Here is a 20,318-nt window from a genome sequence, read left to right on the forward strand (position 1 = left end):
GAGAAAATGGCCACCAATCAGGTTAAAATGCTTTTCATTAAACAATACGGAAGATATGGGTACTTCTAAGGGCCCGTACATAATTGTAGCATCCGTGGCCATAGGGTAAGCACTTCATTTTTTAGAAATTTGAACGTTTATGTGATGTACGGGCTAAACATGGAGAAAGTGCAAACACCAGGTTGAAGTTCATCCATGACGGTCATATAACATATGACAGTCATGTTTCAGGGCTAGGGGCGGTACAAGCCCACCACCTAGCCATGGCTGTCCTATCGGGACGAAGGGGCAAAGTGTCAGGTTTTTGGAGGCGTATCATCAATCAATGAGACTACTGCATGCATTGCAAGCATGTTACTGCTGTCTAACAACAAATAGCTTTTTGTGTAAAAGACAATTAAGTGCGATCCGCTTAGAACAAAACGTTTCTAAATTGACAGATCTACGGTTTGACGAGGAGAACTGACCCGATCCGTCTGAAAAAAACGATGGATCCATTATTGTATTTGGGTGCCTTGGCCGTCATGTTCTTGTTGTGGATCAAAGTCAAAGGTCTGGACTATGTTATCGTCCACCAGAGGTGGATCTTCGTGTGTCTGTTCCTGCTGCCTCTGTCCGTGGTGTTTGATGTGTATTACTATCTGAGGGCATGGCTGATCTTCAAGATGTGCTCTGCGCCCAAGAAGCACGACCAGCGCGTCCGCGACATCCAACGACAGGTGAGTTAAAGACACTTTTATAGCTACTACTACTACTACTACTTAAGGTGTGTGTGTGTGTGTGTGTGTGTGTGTGTGTGTGTGTGTGTGTGTGTGTGTGTGTGTGTGTGTGTGTGTGTGTGTGTGTGAGACAGACAGACAGACAGACAGACAGACAGACAGACAGTGTGTGTGACATCATATAGTTTGTCACCATATGGAGGAGCCTCCCATCAGGTCTGCCATTTATAGATGCCATTTGTTTTGGTTCAGTTTGGTTCAGTGTGATAGCCTACATGTCAGTGGTTCTCAGCCAGTGGTCCGGGGACCACCAGTGGTCCTTGAGGAGTGTCCAGGTGGTCCCCAGTTAAATGATGGAGAGTTGGTAACCAAATGGACCCTTATTAGATCTTTAACTCTTGAGAGAGTAAAGTAAGGGTCCATTTGGTTTCATTTTACGCTCTCAAGAGTTAAATTATTGTTCAACATCTGGATTACTTAATTAATTCACAAGAAGTCTACACAATTAGAGAATGTAGACGAAATAAAGAATTGTTATTTTGACTTGGATCTGAGAGTTAAATGCCGAATAAATAAGGGACCTTGATATGAAAAAGGTTGAAAACCACTTGTCTTAAGTTGCTTATGTTGTCATAATGCAGCCCAGCATCCCAAGCGACTCTCTCAAAGCCCAGGGATGGAGAAATGTGGAATTTAGTGTACCATTACTTCATCAAACACACTCCCAAAGACATTCTTTGAAAGGTGTTGGTGAATCTTACCACTCAGGGATGACTTTACATTGAATGCATGCTAACATGTCATTTCCCGTGTTTCAGGTGCGTGAGTGGAAAAAGGAAGGCGGCAAGAACCACATGTGTACCGGCCGGCCTGGCTGGCTGACGGTGTCTCTCCGGGTGGGAAAATACAAGAAAACCAGCAAGAACATCATGATCAACATGATGGACATTCTGGACGTGGACACAGACAGACAGGTAGGAAAGCACCACCATGGTTCATATATCTTCTGCAAGACACGAGACTGTACAGTATCATACTGTATATGTTGTGTAAACACATCTCTGAACCCTTCACCCTAAACATAGTCTTGCGTTGCCAGACAACTATTCCACAATCTCCGAATGCTATATAGAGTCTGGAACTACACCTCCCGAAATCCGAGAGAGGAAACTGGCACTTCCGTTCACGAAAATGTATTTTAAAATATCTTTACATTTTATTTTTTTAGTTTCCATTTCTGCTAAGCAGCAAGCTATATATGCTTAGATGATTTTGATTAATATTAGGATACATTTGCGCGACTGTAAAGACGAAACGGAAGTGGAGAGGAGGCTTCACATCCGGTTTATATTTTAATATTTTAATTGTGTAGACACCATCAAAGGCCCACAAGTTTCATTTGCAGATGATAATGATAATGATCATCTTGATAGAACACTGATGAGTCCATCTGCACCTTATGCTGTCATAATGTAAACATCTTGGAACAGCTATTTCAACTTCTTTCCTTTTATTATATACCAGTACTTCACTTGATATTTGGTTTGCATGCACCCTATACATAGTTAGAAGGCTTCATACTACTATCAAAGACTGTTTGCAGCTACCGACGTGGACCAAAGAGGTTTTGCATTGACCAACATTGCCATCCTATCCTGTCCCATGCTTCACTTGCCGGGCAAAAAAACAACAACAAAATCTTTAAAGTGAAATAATGTACAGTACCAATACAGTTCCATAGTTGGAAAGAAAAGGGAAAAAAGCTACAAAGTGTGCTCTGGCCTAAGTGTGGTGCTTCAAGAAAGGCCATGGTGTCACCAAAATCAGTTAGGTTCATCCCTTGGGGAGCGAGCCTGCATTTGCTCAACAAGTTTCATTGTAATCTGCCGTATCGGTTTTCAGATTATCTTGTGTGCAAGTGTTAATGTTGGCCTAATGGTAGCACTAGAGGAGTCACAAGAAAAGGTCATCATCAAAAGTCAAAATCCGTAGGGACTGTCATCTGGGGAGCATGAAGCTGCACGGCAAATTCCATGGCAATCTAGTCTGTCGTGTTTGAGATGTCTTGTATGAGAGCATAATGTGAGTAAGTGAAACATTGTGTCCCAGTGGTGGCAATACGGGAAAGGCCACAAGGTCACCAAAGTCAATAGAGTTCATTGTACAGGGATCATGAACATGCACAACCAATTCCATGGCAATCCAGCCCTAGGCTTTTGAGATTATGTTGGAACAAAGGAGCAAGAAGAGCAGCATGTTAGAGAATATTTAAAAATGTATGCATGCTGTAATATTACGTGCCTGACACACACAAGGTGAATTAAAGGAGACACACCATGAATTTCACTTTTTTTTACATTCTTTTGGTATTTTTTGGGCTCCCCAGTGTCTCTTGTACCCCAAAAAATATTTTTTTTTAACATTCAGTCATTCATTCTCATTTCAGAGATTTTCAGAATGGGCGTGTCTGAACAGGCCATCTCAGAATGGCATGTTTGCTTACATCACGAACCATTCTGCCCATGTATTTTGACAGACAGAATTGCTCAGTAGCACCCCTCTGCCCAACAGGACGTTTTGGTATTGCAGCTGAAAGTGCTTTATAAGCCTGAGAGAATTGACTTGGGATGAGTATATCTGAGTGTTGATTTAGGCTCAAACCTTTTGAAAATGGTTTGAGTGACATACACCATATGATATTAAATATACATTTTTTTTTTAAAGTCATGGTGTGTCTCCTTTAAGACGGTGCATATACGTCCTTAGGTATTATTGGTTATACAAATGTGTTTGTGGCTTTTTGACCCGATGCTAGATGTTTGTCACCAGCGATAGATCTCTGTTGGCAGGTGGTACGCGTCGAGCCGCTGGCCAACATGGGACAGGTGACCGCTCTCCTCACTTCCATCGGCTGGACACTGCCAGTGCTGCCTGAGCTGGACGACCTCACCGTGGGTATGTATTTTAACCCATTAAAACCGGGGATGCGTCTGTGTCATTTTAGATTTTAGCTATTAAAAAATAGCAGATCTACAAGCTCATAGCGCGTCACTTCGTGCCGTGCTGTGAGCTTGTAGATCTGCTATTTTTTTTAAATGGTGAGAAATTGAAATCTTTGAATATATATATATATATATATATATATATATATATATATATATATATATATATATATATATATATATATATATATATATTTAAAAGCAAATATTTTTTAAACTCAAATCTTTGCTTCTGGGGGTCCCTGGAACAAAATATTTTGAGATGGGGTCAGTGGCCAAATACATATCATTTTGGGTGGTCCTTGACATGAAAAAGTTTGATTTAGAAGACATTTCTTTAATGAGTTAACCACTTTCAACCTGGTGTCCCTGTTTTAGGACACCAAATTTGCGTCATAAAAATGTAAAAAAGAAAATAGCCGTTCTATAAGCTCCCAACGCATCGTGATGCAACGCATTGTGAGCTTGTAGATCGTCTATTTCCTCTAAATGTTCTAAATAGGGCTTAAGCAGTAGATCAGCATCACTCTTTGTTACCACTGTGTTACCACTGTGACTCCTCTATAACATTTAAATAAATGATGGGTCAGAGTTAATTTCATTTATTTCTTCTCCCATATAAGTCAATAAGGGACAAATGTTTCGGCTATCCAACCTTTGTCAGTGTGTAGATAGATACCCCTAATTCTACACACTGACAACGGCTGGATAGCCAAAACATGTGTCCCTTATTGACATGGAGAAGAAATAAAATTAAAGGGATTCTAGGCAACATTAAGCCTAAATTTAAAAAATATTTATATATATATATTTTGCATTTATCTATCAGCCACTATATAATGATGCTGGCCTGGGGTGTTTTCCTGCATTGAAACACAGTCCTCTTTCTGAAATCCGTATTTTCCCTACTGTTTATGTTTATGTTATGTTTTCGGGACGTAAATTAACGCACGCATGTGCGCGTCCGTGTGAACTTTTTACTTTCGGTTTTAAATTGCTCTCAAACTTCTTTTTTGAGGCACAGAATTTACTTTTAAGATAGTGTTTGGATAGAATTTAGTTGTTTAACTTCATATATGTGGTCAATTTATCATGACAGAGCCTATTTGAAAATAAAAATTCAGAGAACCGGCAGGGGCGGGCAGTGGCGCGCATTGTATCCGAATAAATGCAACCTATTTTCGGCATGGCCCCGTGCTTCCTAGAAAAAGAGAGCTGTTCATTGTTCTGTGACGCAGAACCGAAGGTACTCCTCCTCTGTTAAACCACTTAAACCCTTCGTTGACCGGGGTCCCCCAGGGCTCTATCCATGGCCCCCTAGATTTTTTTTTCTTCCACGGGTCTTCAACAGGGCGTCCGGGACCCCTAGGGGGTCCTCAGAGTTACTACAGGGGGGGTTGCCAAATCTTTGTGTGATGTTTACATTAACCCAGCATTCCTATTCCGAGGGGAACATAAGCGGAAAATAGCAGATCTACAAGCTCACAACGCCTCGCACTGCGAGGCGTTGTGAGCTTGTAGATCTGCTATTTTCGGGGGAAGAGGTGTAGAGGGGGAGAAGAACAGACCAAGTACAGAGCCATTATCCAGGCTAAGGGGTCCTCGGCCCGAAAAACGTTTTAGAAGACCCCCGGTATATCTATACCAAATCTCTTCACTGAAAATAGCAGATCCGGCACATCGGGAGCATCGTAGGTCTTCTATGTTCTCCTTAAACCATTTAGACCGGGAAAGAATCTGTGTCATTTTTAGATTTCTTTGGGCTATTTTTCAAAAACTGTGAACATTTGTGCAAATCTTTGAATATATATATTTTTGAACATTTGTAACTCAAATCTTTGCTTCTGGGGGTCCCTGGAACAAAACATTTTGAGATGGGGGTCCGTGGCCAAATACATATCATTTTGGGGGTCCTTGACATGAAAAGGTTTGAGCACAACTGATGTAGAAACCTAAGTTTTTCAAAAAACTGTACGATTTAGCAGACATTTGTAGAATCGCCCAGAAGCAAAGATTTGAGTTACAAATGTTTGCTTTAAAAATATATATATATTCAAAGATTTGCACAACTTCTTCACGTATTTTCAAAAAAAAGCAGATCTACAAGCTCATAGCGCGGCACTCGGTGCCGCGCTATGAGCTTGTAGATCTGCTATTTTTTTTAAACGCCAAAGACATCTTAAAATGACACACAGACGCGTTCCCGGTCTAAATGGGTTAATGTTCACCTATCACGACATCGTGCACCAGAATAGGGATGCTGGGGGTTCAAGTGGTCAATCAATGTATCCTGTGTGGAGCTTGGTGGACATCTCTAATTGGGTTAGAGGATTGATGTTGCCGCTCCGAAGACAAAAGCAGGAGGAAATGGCCCTGCGGAGCTGAGCACGCTCCTGGATCAGATTGCATAATGGGTTTCCTGATGCCATAAACTGGAGATCAACAAGCCTAATGTTGTCCCATCAGGGCCGCCGTGCGTTCGTTCATCTCTTACACGCACAAAAGCAGTGGTGGAAAAAGTAACTAAGTACATTTACTTAAGTGCTGTACCTAAGTACGATCTTGAGGTATTTTTTTTACTTTACTTGAGAATTTTTAAATTTTCAGTACTTTTACTTCTACTTCTACTTTATAGATTTGATTATTACAAAACATACATTAACCACTTCAGCCCTATATACATTTCTGGCCATTTGAAAATAACAGATCTACAAGCTCGCAATGCGTCGCGATGCGACGCATTGCGAGCTTGTAGATCTGCTATTTTCAAAAGTTTTTTTTTTTAAAACTTGAAAACTTGATTTATTTATATATTGCAGTAATGATACTTTTACTTAGGTAAAAATTGTTGAGTACATTTTCCACCACTGCACAAAAGAGACACACACACACACACACACACACACACACACACACACACACACACACACACACACACACACACACACACACACACAGGCTGTTTGTTGCCTTTGAAAGATTTGGAAAACGTTACCTTCTGCTCGTGTTTGCTTAATGTTGCAAATACTCTCTCTACCCCCTCTCCCTCTCTCTCCATCCCTCTCTCTCTTTGCCCCCCCCTCCCTCCCTCTATCTTTCTCTCTCCCCACCTCTCTATCGTTCTCTCTCCATCACTCTCTCCACCCCCCCCCCCCTCCCTCTCTCTCTCTCCTCTGTCCCAGGTGGCTTGGTGATGGGTACAGGCATTGAGTCATCGTCTCATATATACGGGCTGTTTCAACACATCTGTGTCGCGTTCGAGCTGGTGCTGGCTGACGGCAGCCTGGTTCGCTGCACAGAGGTGAGCCGTGAGCTGTATGAAGAAATATATCAAATGAATGTAAACATTACTGGACTGTTTAAATGACACTACTAGCCAAAGCGACTTCAACATTCAGCCAGTGTTGATTTTTACAGCAAATTTTGATTTAGTTTTAGTCATAGTCTTTTGAATCAAATTCCATTTTGTTTTAGTCATATTTTAGTAATCTGAAATGTTTTACTGTTAGTCTAGTTTTAGTCGACTAAATATCATAAGATTATAGTCGACTAAATCTACAGTTGATTTAGTCGACTAAAATGTGTTTTGTCGGTGCCTTGATGGCGTCATAATGGCTGATTTTACACTTGGTTGCGTGCTGAAAATAGCCGATCTACAAGCTCACAACGCGTCGCGCTGCGACACGTTGTGAGCTTGTAGATCTGCTATTTTCAGAGAGCAGAACAGCCGAGCGCAACCAAATATAAAATGACTAGTCTTAGTTCTACTGGATCTCTTCTCCGCTAGTCCCTCACTGACATTTTAGTCTAGTTTTTATTTGTTGACGAAATTGTCAATTATTTTGTGTTAGTTTTAGTCATCATAGCTCAGTATGTATTTAGTTTTTATCTAGTTTTCGTCAGTGAAAAAATGTAGTCGACCAACATTTTTCGTCATAGTTTTAGTCGACAAAATCAACACTGCGTTCAACAATCTGAATTATAATACATTTTCTCAGCGTGGCTCGGCACTATGCTAGTTGTCCATAAGAGGGTGTGTGCGTGTGAGTGTTTGGAGGTAATCTCACAAACTGATTGACTGATCAGTGCCACAATTCTCGTGCGCACTTCCAGTAGGCCTCAGAAGTAGCCTACCTCCACTTTCCTTTTCTCATATGTTTTTATACTTTTTGAAATATTTCACATTGATTTTATAATGGAAGTCAATTGGGCTGTGATCGGGGCTGAAACCTTGCCCAAATTTGGAATCGTACATACTGTAGACGACTGACTTCATTAGATGACTGACATTACAGGTCCACGATCACATTGGAGCCAAGCCGTTTCCTTGTGGATTCCAAGATCCAGATTAGATTTTTCTTTACATGTGAAGTACTTTGGAACCTTAGCTCAATTGTGGTGCTATATGAATTAACTTTTACTGCTACAATCCCTAAATTGTTTGCCCATTGTCTTCCTCTCCTGATGCAGAGATAATTGCAAAGATGTCCCAACAATAAAGATCTAGCAGATCGCATCTACTGTAGTGTCCAATCCGTGCGGCGTCTGCTTCAAATAACTTTATTGATGGACCTTGGTGTCCTACCCAACACCGGGGTTTCGGGTTTCACAATGGAGACCACCTCCAACCACTGCGGATGTGCTAGTTATATTGTATTAACATACTCTACCTTACAGATTCATTAAAATGAGGTTTTATTCATTAAATAAATCCCTTATTGTTGCGTTAATCACTTGATCACTGCTTACTAACTATCAGAATAATTCTTCCTTGTATTCTCTGTGATTCTCACCCAGTGGTGTAAAGTAACTAAGTACATTTAATCAAGTACAGTACTGTACTTGATTTCGAGGTATTTTTTACTTTACTGGAGTATTTCCCAATTTTCAGTGCTTTTACTTCTACTCACTACATCTCAGCAGCAAATATTATACTTTTACTCCACTACAAATATTTGAAGATTTTAGTTACTAGTTATTTTGTAGATTTTGATTATTATTTAGAAAACACACTCACACACACAAGCACACTTCAGCCCTATATATATTTCGGCCATTTGAAAATAGCAGATCTACAAGCTCACAATGCGCCGCGATGCGACGCATTGTGAGCTTGTAGATCTGCTATTTTCAAAAGATTCGTATACATTTTGAAAACTTGAAATGGGGCAGTACTTTTACTTTTTGGTACTTTTAAGTATATTTTGATGCCAATACCTTTGTACTTTTATTCAAGTAAATTCTGAATACCAGACCTTTACTTGTAACAGTAGCATTTCTACATTGTGGCATCGATACTTTTACTCAAGTACAACATTAAGAGTACTTCTTCCACCCACTGTTCTTCTCAACCCAGGAAGAGAACTCGGACTTGTTCCACGCCGTGCCGTGGTCCTGTGGAACCCTGGGCTTCCTGGTGGCAGCGGAGATTAAGATAGTTCCGGCCAAGCCCTGGGTGAAGCTCCACTACCAGCCTGTCAGGGGGCTGGAGAACATCTGCAAGAGCTTCAGCGAGGCGTCGCAGAACAAGGAGAACACGTTTGTGGAGGGTCTCCAGTACAGTCTGGACTCCGCCGTGGTCATGACCGGAACCATGACCGACCACGCAGAGCCTGACAAGGTAAGAAGAGGCTTGTGGTGGTGGAAAGTAACTAAGTACATTTACTTAAGTAAGAGGATTTTGTACTTAACTTGAGTAATTCCAATTTCCAGTACTTTTACTTCTACTCCACTACATCTCGGACCCAAATATTGTATTTTTACTCCACTACATTTATTTGAAAACTTTAGTTACTAGTTACTTTGTATATTTAGACAAAACATGCATTAACCACTTCAGCCCTACATACATTTTGGCCATTTGAAAATAGCCGATCTACAAGCTCACAATGCGTCGCATCGCGACGCATTGTGAGCTTGTAGATCTGCTATTTTCATAAGATTTTTATACATTTGAACACTTGAAATGGGACATTCTACATAATGAGTACTTTTACTTTTGGTACTTTAAGTACATTTTGATACTAATACTTTTGTACTTTTATAAAAGTACATTTTGAATTCTGGACTTTTACTTGTAACTTACTTACTTACTACTTGAGTATTTCTACATTGCGGTATCGATACTTTTACTTGAGTAAAAGAAAATGTACTTTTTCCACCACTGGAGGCTTGTGTGCCGATGTGGTTGTTGTTTATGGTTATAGGGCTGCGTTATCGACGTCGTATTGATTTCGTAATACGAGATTAGATACCATCTGGGATTTTGGATATCATAATGTCCATGATATGGCATTAGTGTGTCTTTCCCTGGCTTTAAACACAGCATTACATTAGCCCATTAATACCGGGAACGCATCTGTGTCATTTTTTTGATTTCTTTGGCTATTCAAAATAGCCTTCTTTTGTTTTTAAAAAATCATGAAAAGTTGTGCAAATCTTTGAATATATATATATTTTTTTAAAGCGATTTTTTAAAAACTCAAATCCTTGCTTCTGGGGATTCTACAAATGTCCTCTAAATACTAACAGTTTTCTGGAAAACGTTGGAGAACCACTGATATAGCAACATAGGTTTTTATGTCAAGTAAAAAATGTATTTGGCTGCGGACCCCCATCTCAAAATATTTTGTTCCAGGGACCCCCAGAAGCAAACATTTGAGTTCAAATGTTTGCTTTAAAAAACATGTATATTCAAAGATTTGCACAAATGTTGAAAAAAAAAAAAGATTTTTCAAAAATAGCAGATCTACAAGCTCTTAGCGCGGCATTCGGTGCCACGCTATGAGCTTGTATATCTGCTATTTTTGAATAGCCAAAGAAATCAAAAACAGTTACACAGACACGTTCCCGGTCTTAATGGGTTAAAAAGTAATGTAATTTTATTAACTTACTGTTTCTTCTATTATTTGCCTTTACTCTCTTAGTTATTATATAGGCATTAAGTAAGCCTTGCCGAGCCATGTGGCCCATAGCCAGGGAATTGAACCCCGACCTACCAATGTCAGGGCGGACGCTCTAACCACAAGCCCACTGAGCTGGGCATTACTAATGATTATTGATCAAAAATCCAATTTAATATATAAATACATTTTAAAACCGCACTGACATGAGGCCTTTTCCTCTTCTTCACTGTGTGCTACCGTCTGTCTTCTGTCTCCTGGCATGGATGGAACATGCATGGAATGAAACTGCAACAAGATATCGTCTCTGTCGGGTGGAAACCTCATATGTCCAAAACTGTTACTTTTAAAGGGATTCTAGGCAAGTTCAGAGATAAAAAAAACTGTTGTCAAACAAAGCAAAAAATATATATATAAATATTTTAAAAATGTAGGCTTAATGTTGCCTAGAATCCCTTTAAGAATTCAAATTCAGAAGTAGCAAAACAATAACAGATCTACAAGCTCAAGACCTGTTGCATCATGACACATTTTGAGCTTGTTGAGCTTGTAGATGTGTGACACTAGTATGCCGAAGTAGGACATTAATTTACGTAAAAACATATTCAAGTTATATGGAGATACAAGGTTTCTGCCTGACAGCAACGATATTCAACTTTAAACATGGCTTTCTCAGGGGCAATTTAGAACCCTTATGAAATACCTTTTTATTCTTCTTTTGTCCTTGTTTTAAATGAATGAATAAACGTGTGTTCTGCTAAATAGTGTTATTGTGCAGTATGGATCTCTGAGCTGTAACCCTCGTCTCAGTGGGATCTCCCTGTATACAGTATACGTGTAAACATATTGTGTTACATATTGATCGATTGATCTAAATTTATGTGCACATGATTTGTGTGTGTGTGTGTGTGTGTGTGTGTGTGTGTGTGTGTGTGTGTGTGTGTGTGTGTGTGTGTGTGTGTGTGTGTGTGTGTGTGTGTGTGTGTGTGTGTGTGTGTGTGTGTGTGTGTGTGTGTGTGTGTGTGTGTGTGTGTGTGTGGATCGATCGAGGATGTGTACCTTTTAATGCATTATTTAAGATAACTGAAATGCTCTCGTTCTGTGTGCGTGTGCATGTGTGTGTTTCTCTCTCAATCAGATCAACAGGATTGGCCTCCACTTTAAGCCGTGGTTCTTCAAGCATGTGGAGAGCTACCTGAAGAAGGACTGCAGTGCGGTGGAGTACGTCCCCCTCAGGCAGTACTACCACAGACACACACCCAGCATCTTCTGGGAACTCCAGGTAGGGCCGTCACCATCATCACATTTTTAACTTGATGATTAATTGTCACACAAATATTTGCGATTAATGATTTAATTGCGTTTTTGACTTTGAACATTGGACAGCCGTTTAGGCTTGGTAAACTTGGTAAGATTTGTAAATATTTTACAAATCTGCAAGCTCACAGCACTTCACATCCAACACGTTGTGAGCTTGTAGATCTGCTATTTCTGCTATTTTTGGAGAATGTTTGAAAATGTATGAACATTTTTCAACATGGACACACGATTATGACGATAATGATTATTTAGTTATTTTTAAATGGTGATTATCTCAAATTATTGCGATTAAGCGATCTTCCTCACTCTCTCCACGCACGCGCACGCACACACGCGCGCGCGCGCGCGCGCGCACACACACACACACACACACACACACACACACACACACACACACACACACACACACACACACACACACACACACACACACACATACACATGCACACAAATGTAATGTAGAAGAGGTTTCCATGTGCATTAGAAGATTATGAAGAAAAACCTTTTATCTGCCTGTTAGTCATCAACTTCCCATTCCTCTTCTCTGCACATTTCTCTGCATTACACTCATTCTCAGACACACACACACACACACACACACACACACACACACACACACACACACACACACACACACACACACACACACACACACACACACACACACACTGTACCATTAGCCATTAGTACACTGAATGAGTTTTGGGGGCCATTGCTTTCCATAACCATAAACACTGTGCGATGAATTATGCACACTATTGATTGGACGATACATCCTCTCGCTTTTGTTTATTTGCTTTTTTGTTGTCGTTTGTTGTTTTTTCATTTTCTCCCAAATGTAGTCTTTTCCAGCAATAAAGCAATGCACACACCAAGTTTGAAGTAGATTGGTGGGACGGTTCTTGAGATACGCTAAGGACCGACACATACGCAGAGATTCAGCTAATTAATAGATAAATCAGCAATACACACTGCAAGTTTGAAGTAAATTGGACACACAGATTCCTGGAATTTATAGGTAGATCCGTTCTTTCCTCTTCAGCTGTTCACCCTCAGGAAATCAGTTAATTTACAAACTTTGTTGTTGAAGAACCATTAAGGTTGTATCTGTGTCTCAAAGCCAAAACACCAACTGCTCCCGGTGGTGCCTTTGCATGGTTGGTGGTGAATGGGTGAAGTGCTTCAGCTAAAGGCGCTCTAGAATTTCAGACCTTTAATAGAAATGAGACCATGAGACCACCGTCATTTTGTCTACTGACTCTGTGTCTCAGAGGAGGGCTGTGGACAGTTCAGAAACATGCCTAGTAGTGACATTACCATGCAGAGTGAGTAGATGCAAATTGTGCCATCTTATAGTGAGCATGCTCCTTTAAGGGTAAATTGCCAGGTCTTCGCTTGGCACAAATATATCGATTGCTTCTGTGTATAATAATAATAATCATAATGTATATGCTTGATCAAGCAGAATGTGCGTAATTCAGGTGAGCACATTAACTACAGTACTTAATGTGTTTAATCCCTCTTAGGACATCATTCCGTTTGGCAACAACCCCGTGTTCCGGTATGTGTTTGGCTGGATGGTTCCGCCGAAGATCTCCCTGCTGAAGCTGACCCAGGGAGAGACCATCAGACGCCTCTATGAGCAGCACCACGTGGTCCAAGACATGCTGGTACCCATGAAGCACCTGGAGGCTGCCATCACACGCTTCCACGAGGACATCAATGTAAGACACACACACACACACACACACACACACACACACACACACACACACACACACACACACACACAACATGTGCTTAAAGTACCAAAAGTACAAGTACTAAGATATTTGAAAATAGCCGATCTACAAGCTTGTAGATCGGCTATTTTCAAATAGCCTAGGTATAACATAAGGCTAAAGTGGTTAATGTATTTTTTATAATGCAATACTTTATATCTGCAAAGTAACTAAAGTTTTCAAATAATTGTAGTGGAGTAAAAGTACAATATTTGCCTCTGACATGTAGTGGAGTAAAAGTAAAAGTGTAGCCAATTGGAAATACTCCAGTAAAGTAAAAGTTCCTCAAAATTGTACTTAAGTACAGTACTTGAGTAAATGTACTTAGTTACTTTACACCTCTGCACACGCACGCACGCACGCACACCAACATAGATGCACTTCCTCTTATCCTCAAAATCAATTTGTATTGTAGCTTTATTTATTCATGTATTATGTAAAGTGTCTTTAGACAACTTGTTGTGTTCTGGCAGTAATTGAATTGAATTTAGCACCTTTTAGTTGCTAATTTACCCCCATCAGGATCATTATGTTTTTTATCTTATTCCATATTTACAATTTACATTTTTAGGCATTGCTTTTATCCAGAGTGACTTGCAATAAGCAAGGTAAACACACACATAGAATGCAGAGAGACAGTGTAGTCACTGTATTTAAAAAAAATAATAATAATAACGAAAATAGCCTATCTGTAAGCTCACAACGGCTAGTTTCCCTTCTTTAGGGCATTCATTTATGAAAAAAACATTAAAAGTTGAAATATGATGCTGTTCTGCTCGACAGCGACATATTCAATTATATATGTCATGTTAATCCTACAATATACATTTTACATTAATAATAGTTACATAAATATTTTTACATTAATAAAACAAAATAAAACATACAATTTCACATGAAAAAAATGTAATAAAATGTTACATTAATAGTTAATAATGAATACATTATTATTCCTATCCTTATCTGTGTCCAGGTGTATCCCCTGTGGTTGTGTCCCTTCATGCTGTTCCCAGGCAGGGGCATGGTTCAGCCCAAAGGGCAGGAGGAGGAGCTGTATGTGGACATTGGAGCGTACGGAGAGCCAAGAGTCAAACACTTTGAGGCCAAGGCTACAACGCGTCAGCTGGAGAAGTTTGTCCGAGATGTGCACGGGTAATAAAGCCTCGCCTCCATGCTCAGAAATAAGCTCTATGAACAGCAGCCATATTGGAAGAAAATTGGGCCTCTTCCTTACTTCCTTCACAGGTGTTAGCACTGATACTAATGAAGGCTCTGTTCCATTTTGTGTAGCAGTGGTTCTCAAACTTTTTCATCTCAAGGACCCCCATAACTCTGAGAGTGTACAAATGGAACCAAATGGACCCTTACGGGTCCATTTGGTTCCATTTGTACACTCTCAGAGTTACGCACCCGTAAGGGTCCTTTCGGAACCCCCTCAAGGAACCATGAGGGTCCCTGGACCACACTTTGAGACCCACTGGTGTAGCAGAGTGTTTCCAGTGAGCCAACATGCACAATATCAGCACCCTGACTCTGTTTGACCAGAATGGAACAGAACTTTCACTGTGAAGGTCTTTTTGCACTATGGTTGCTGTGCATAGAGCCTATTTCCAAATCAGTGGCGCTCCCCGGTGGCTCAACGACTCACTGCACTGACTAAACAACTGATGTCTAGGGCAGTGGAGTTGTTCTCACAGTGTGGTCTGGGGGGACCCCCAGGTGACCTTGAGGGGTGCCAGGGGGTCCCCAGCAAAATTAGTTGATAAAGAGTCAAAATCATTTAAACCACTTCAACCCTATATACATCAGTTTTTTGAAAATAGCCGATCTACAAGCTCATCATGATGCGTTGTGAGCCTGTAGATCTGCTATTTTCAAATACTTTTGAAATAATGTGAGCGATTTGGAATATTTTTGAAACGCAAATCTTGTCTGGGGGTCCCCTGGGACAACATATTTTCTGATGGGGGTCCGCGGCCAAATGCATATCAATTTGAGGATCCTTGTCATGAAAAGGTTTTAGAACCACTGGTCTAGGATATGCATGCTGCTCAGGATTCATGTCTCTCCTGTTATTCCCCGTTATTCCACGATTCTGTCCTGTCAGTACAGCAGAAATGCCAATAAACCATTAAGACCTGAGGCCGATTCTTACTAATGTCTTCTAAATCCTAACAGTTTTCTGAAAAACCTATGTTTCTATATCAGTGGTGCTCAAACTTTTTCATGTCAAGGACCCCCAAAATTATATGTATTTGGCCGCCGACCCTCCATCTCAAAATATGTTGTTCCAGTGACCCCAGGAAGCAAAGATTTGAGTTAAAAATGTTGCTTTAAAATAATATAAATATATTAATTCGCACACATTTTCTCGATTTTTCAAAAATAGCAGATCTACAAGCTCATAGCACGGCACTCGGTGCCGCGCTATGAGCTTGTAGATCTGTATATTTTTGAATAGCCAAAGTGAAAAATAATGCTTTTTAGCTCAAATAAAAAAATGACACAGATGCGTTCCAGGTCTTAATGGGTTAAAATAGTCTCTGTTTTAAGAAATAATAAGGATTATTTGATATTGTTTTTCATGCTGACGATTCTCCTGTTGCTGATGCGGACCGGACTGCTTCCCCCGCAGGTACCAGATGTTGTATGCAGATGTGTACATGGACCGAGAGGAGTTCTGGGAGATGTTCGACGGAACGCTGTATCACCGGCTGAGGGAGGAGCTGGGCTGCAAGGACGCCTTCCCCGAGGTTTACGACAAAATCTGCAAATCGGCACGACACTGACCCTCTGACCGCTCCCCTGGCTGATGCACCCACCAGTCTTAACCACTTAAAAGGAGTAGTTCACCCAAAATAATTACTTATTTTCTATCAATTACACGCCCCATGAAGCCTTGAGTTCACGGAGATCTTTTAGTTTTTGTCGCATTCCTAAGTCAATAATTTGCCTCGATCTCCAGGCTTTTATTTTTTAGTTTTGCTCAAAAATAAAAGCCTGGACCAGCGTGTTTTGACGTTCCTGGAATAGGAAGTGTTTCATTTCCCCAACCAACCAGAGTGCAGTGGGCGTCGCTCCAAATGTTGTGACGTCAGGGCTCTCATATGCTGCACTTTGAGGGAGGAGGCGGGACGGAGGCTGACGGACAGATCGGTGAACCAATGGGATCTCACGGAATTTTTCACCTGAGATTTTGAACCCGCCCCTCTAGACCCGATATCAGACACGCTAGGGCAGTCTAATAATTTGATGACCGGCGGAAAGATGCTAAAGAGTCTACTTTGAGTCTCCTACCAGAGAGACCGGCGGCCATCAGGCTTAGGAATGCGACAAAAACAATAAAATCTCCATGAATTCAATGCTTCATGGGGTGTGTAATTGATTGAAAATAAGTCATTTTTTGTGTGAACTACAGTACTCCTTTAACCACTTAAGTCCCAGCATCCGTATATTCTGGGGAAAAAACATTCGCAGAAAATAGCAGATGTACAACGTGTTGTGAGCTTGTACATCTGCTATTTTCATCGAAGATATTTAGTGTAGAGCGAAAAACACAACAGTTACTACTGTAGAGCCCTCCGGTCAACCAAGTATTAGGTTTAAGTGGTTAAACCCTCTAGACTTCAGCGCGGTCCATATCTCCTTCCGACGTCTGAACTTTTCTTCGTAAAGGGAGGTGATGTAACTACCAATCGACGTCATTCCGAACTTCTGATGGGCGGTCTCAGAACTTTTTTCCTCAGAACTTTTTTCCTCCTCCAAGATGTCCTGATTCTCCAAACTATAGTTCGGGAAAGCCTGTCCGAACCCCGACGCCGGAAGGAGCATGTATTGGCCTTTAGTAAACAACTGGACCTGAGTTATCTCCGTACTTGGATCGATGTTGTCTACACCAAATCTCTTCGCCAAAAGTAGCCGATCTACAAGCTTGCACCGCGTCTAAACGCGACACATTCTGATCTTTTGGCTTATGTTCCCCCCCGGATTATGGATGGTGGGGGTCAAGTGGTTAACCATGACCTCAGCCCCTGTTTCTCTGCCAGAGATGGACTGAGGCACAGTGTGCCTGTGAAGTCCCAATCAGAATCAACTTATATTGTGACACAGGTTTACAGGTGTAAAATGTTGTTTTTGTGAAGTACTCCACTTCTGTTGGTAGCTGGTGTTTATGTGTACATTTTCTAAAAGCACCAAACAAACAAAAACTATTTCTATGCCGTTGCAGTCTGTCCTCTTTGTGGTGATAAAAAGTAGGCTCCCATAAGCTTGTTTAAAAAGTGCTTAGGTATAAAATAAAATGGATCGTTAAATATAGTTTTTTACCTAGGCAGCACTTAATAGACTGCAATTAAACTGTGCACATGCAGCAAATACGTTATTTTTGATAATCAGATTGTCTTGTGTGTGTGACTGAACTACAGCATCGTGTCAGAAGGCTGTGGGTTATGGTACGTCTCACAACAATCCTTCAGCACAGCTCGGAAACAGCAACTTAAACTCACCAGCCCAACACAATGTCCTCTGCATTCGTTGGTTTATCTTTGGTGTCTGTGGAGCACTTGTTTAAGCTAAATCTTTCTAATTTAAGCTTATAATGACATATTTGAGAATGTGTGAATGTATCATCTTTTTTTCTTTTCTTTACTGGCTGGCCACTATTAATGACAAGAATGTTATCATTACACAACAAATGTATGCAGAGCTTTGACTTTAATAAGACCACAATAAGCCACCAAATGTAAACCCTATGTTTACCATTTGTGAACCTTTTTAATGCCCCTTTTATTTACAAATTGTACTTAACCATTGGTTCCCAAGTGCCATTTGTCTTTGACAGCATTTTATATTTAATACCGCACAAATATTCCAGCATCTACAACGTTGTAGAGAATTTCTGTTTGCACGTTTGTCACAAGAGTGGACGGCAAACACAAACCGTCTTCAGAACTGTCTTTGTTGACACAGATGTAAATGTGTATGCAATAAATATCCTCTTTGCATTTAGTTTTGAATGTGGATGTTTTAATTGTGTTGACATAACATCGTGCCCTCATGCACCGTGGCTGCTGTGTCAACTGGGTACGAGACGATTTCACCAGGAAATCCCTTCAACGAGACACCAGGAAATTCTGTCTGTCCACTGGAACATTCACCACCCTCAGCCTCTCCCTGACACACACACGCACACGCACACACACACAGTCAGAGTTAGTGCTCCGTTGACCTGAAATGTACAGTAAACTTCATTAAAGGCATAGTATGTAACTTTGCCCTGTGTGTTCTATGGAGACGTTTCGATCGGGTCAAAGGTCATGTCTCACCTAGAATCAGGATCTGACACGAATTTTGACCTGATGGTCAAGATTCAATTTATCCCCTGAGCAGGCAGGCAGGCTCTATTAGCTCATTGGTAAAACAAATTCAGCACTTGGGCAGGAAACCGGGTTCAAATCCGGGTAGAACAGGAAAGTTACAAAAATTGTTAAATAGATCTAGAAGCTCTGTGAACTTGTAGATCTGATGTTTTTTGCTACTTTCGTGTGACACTGTAGTGTAGTATGACAAAGTAGGGTATTAGGGCATATATTTACGTAAGAACATAAAAAAACATTTGAAACAGTTGAAATATGGACCTATGGTTTCTGTGTGATAGCAACAATATGTAATATAACATAACATAGTATGTATACTGTAATATTTAAATACTACAGTATGTACTTGAGTGTTTTCAGAGAAGCGTTTGACTGCACTACAGAGGTCCATTTGAAGGCATCCTGCTGACTCAGCCCTCCTCTCTTCCAGTGCGGCCCAGGGCACCCCTCCTCTGCCATAGCTGCCAGGGCCTGGTGTACAGCTCTACACACACACACACACACACACACACACACACACACACACACACACACACACACACACACACACACACACACACACACACACACACACACACAGACAAAAAGTATTTGTTGAATAGCATGTGTGCACAAGGTTAGATTTGAATTAACTGCTAAATTTGGTAAGACATTCCATCTCCAGCTAACCACTTAAACCCTATTTCTTGGGTTGATGACCCCCTTGAAAACTAGATGATGCATCTCAAGGGGCTTATCCTATGACATATATTTCTAAATAAATATTTCAAAAATAGAACGAACAGCCCAAGCTCACAACACGGTGAGCTTGTAGATCTGTTCACCCAAAAACCTCTTAGGAGTACGTTTCAGGCAATTTAGAGTTGATTGGTAGTACTTTGTAGTGACTTTTTTTGGTCCCTAACATTCATCGAGCTCTGGACTTAGTACATTTATTTTTTTCACCATTGTGTCACTACCGAAACGAAAGTTTGTCACTACCGAAACGAAAGTTAAATCCGAAAAAATCACTAATTGTGGAGGCCAAAATCGTCCCCCCAAAAACCTGTTAGGAGTACGTTTCAGGCAATTTAGAGTTGATTGGTAATTTTCGTTTCGGTAAAATTTATTTTACCGAAACGAAAGTTAAATCCGAAAAAATCACTAAGTGTGGAGGCCAAAATCGTCCCCCCAAAAACCTGTTAGGAGTATGTTTCAGGCAATTTAGAGTTGATTGGTA

At 40.6% G+C, this 20,318-nt stretch overlaps 1 protein-coding gene across 1 annotated transcript; it reads left to right on the top strand.

Annotated features, from left to right (window-relative positions):
* Window positions 1-335: 335 nt before the first annotated feature.
* On the top strand, window positions 336-18,731 carry dhcr24 (24-dehydrocholesterol reductase). The gene is made up of 9 exons (XM_084067670.1): window positions 336-719; window positions 1,538-1,693; window positions 3,569-3,674; window positions 6,904-7,022; window positions 9,078-9,341; window positions 11,762-11,905; window positions 13,470-13,667; window positions 14,698-14,876; window positions 16,360-18,731. The coding sequence occupies exons 1-9, from the start codon at window positions 489-491 to the stop codon at window positions 16,511-16,513; spliced, it is 1,551 nt and encodes a 516-aa protein (XP_083923796.1). The 5' UTR covers window positions 336-488; the 3' UTR covers window positions 16,514-18,731.
* Window positions 18,732-20,318: the final 1,587 nt, after the last annotated feature.

Source organism: Gymnoscopelus microlampas, assembly GCF_963454915.1.
Source record: "Gymnoscopelus microlampas genome assembly, chromosome: 9".
Classification (NCBI taxonomy): Eukaryota; Metazoa; Chordata; class Actinopteri; order Myctophiformes; family Myctophidae; genus Gymnoscopelus; species Gymnoscopelus microlampas.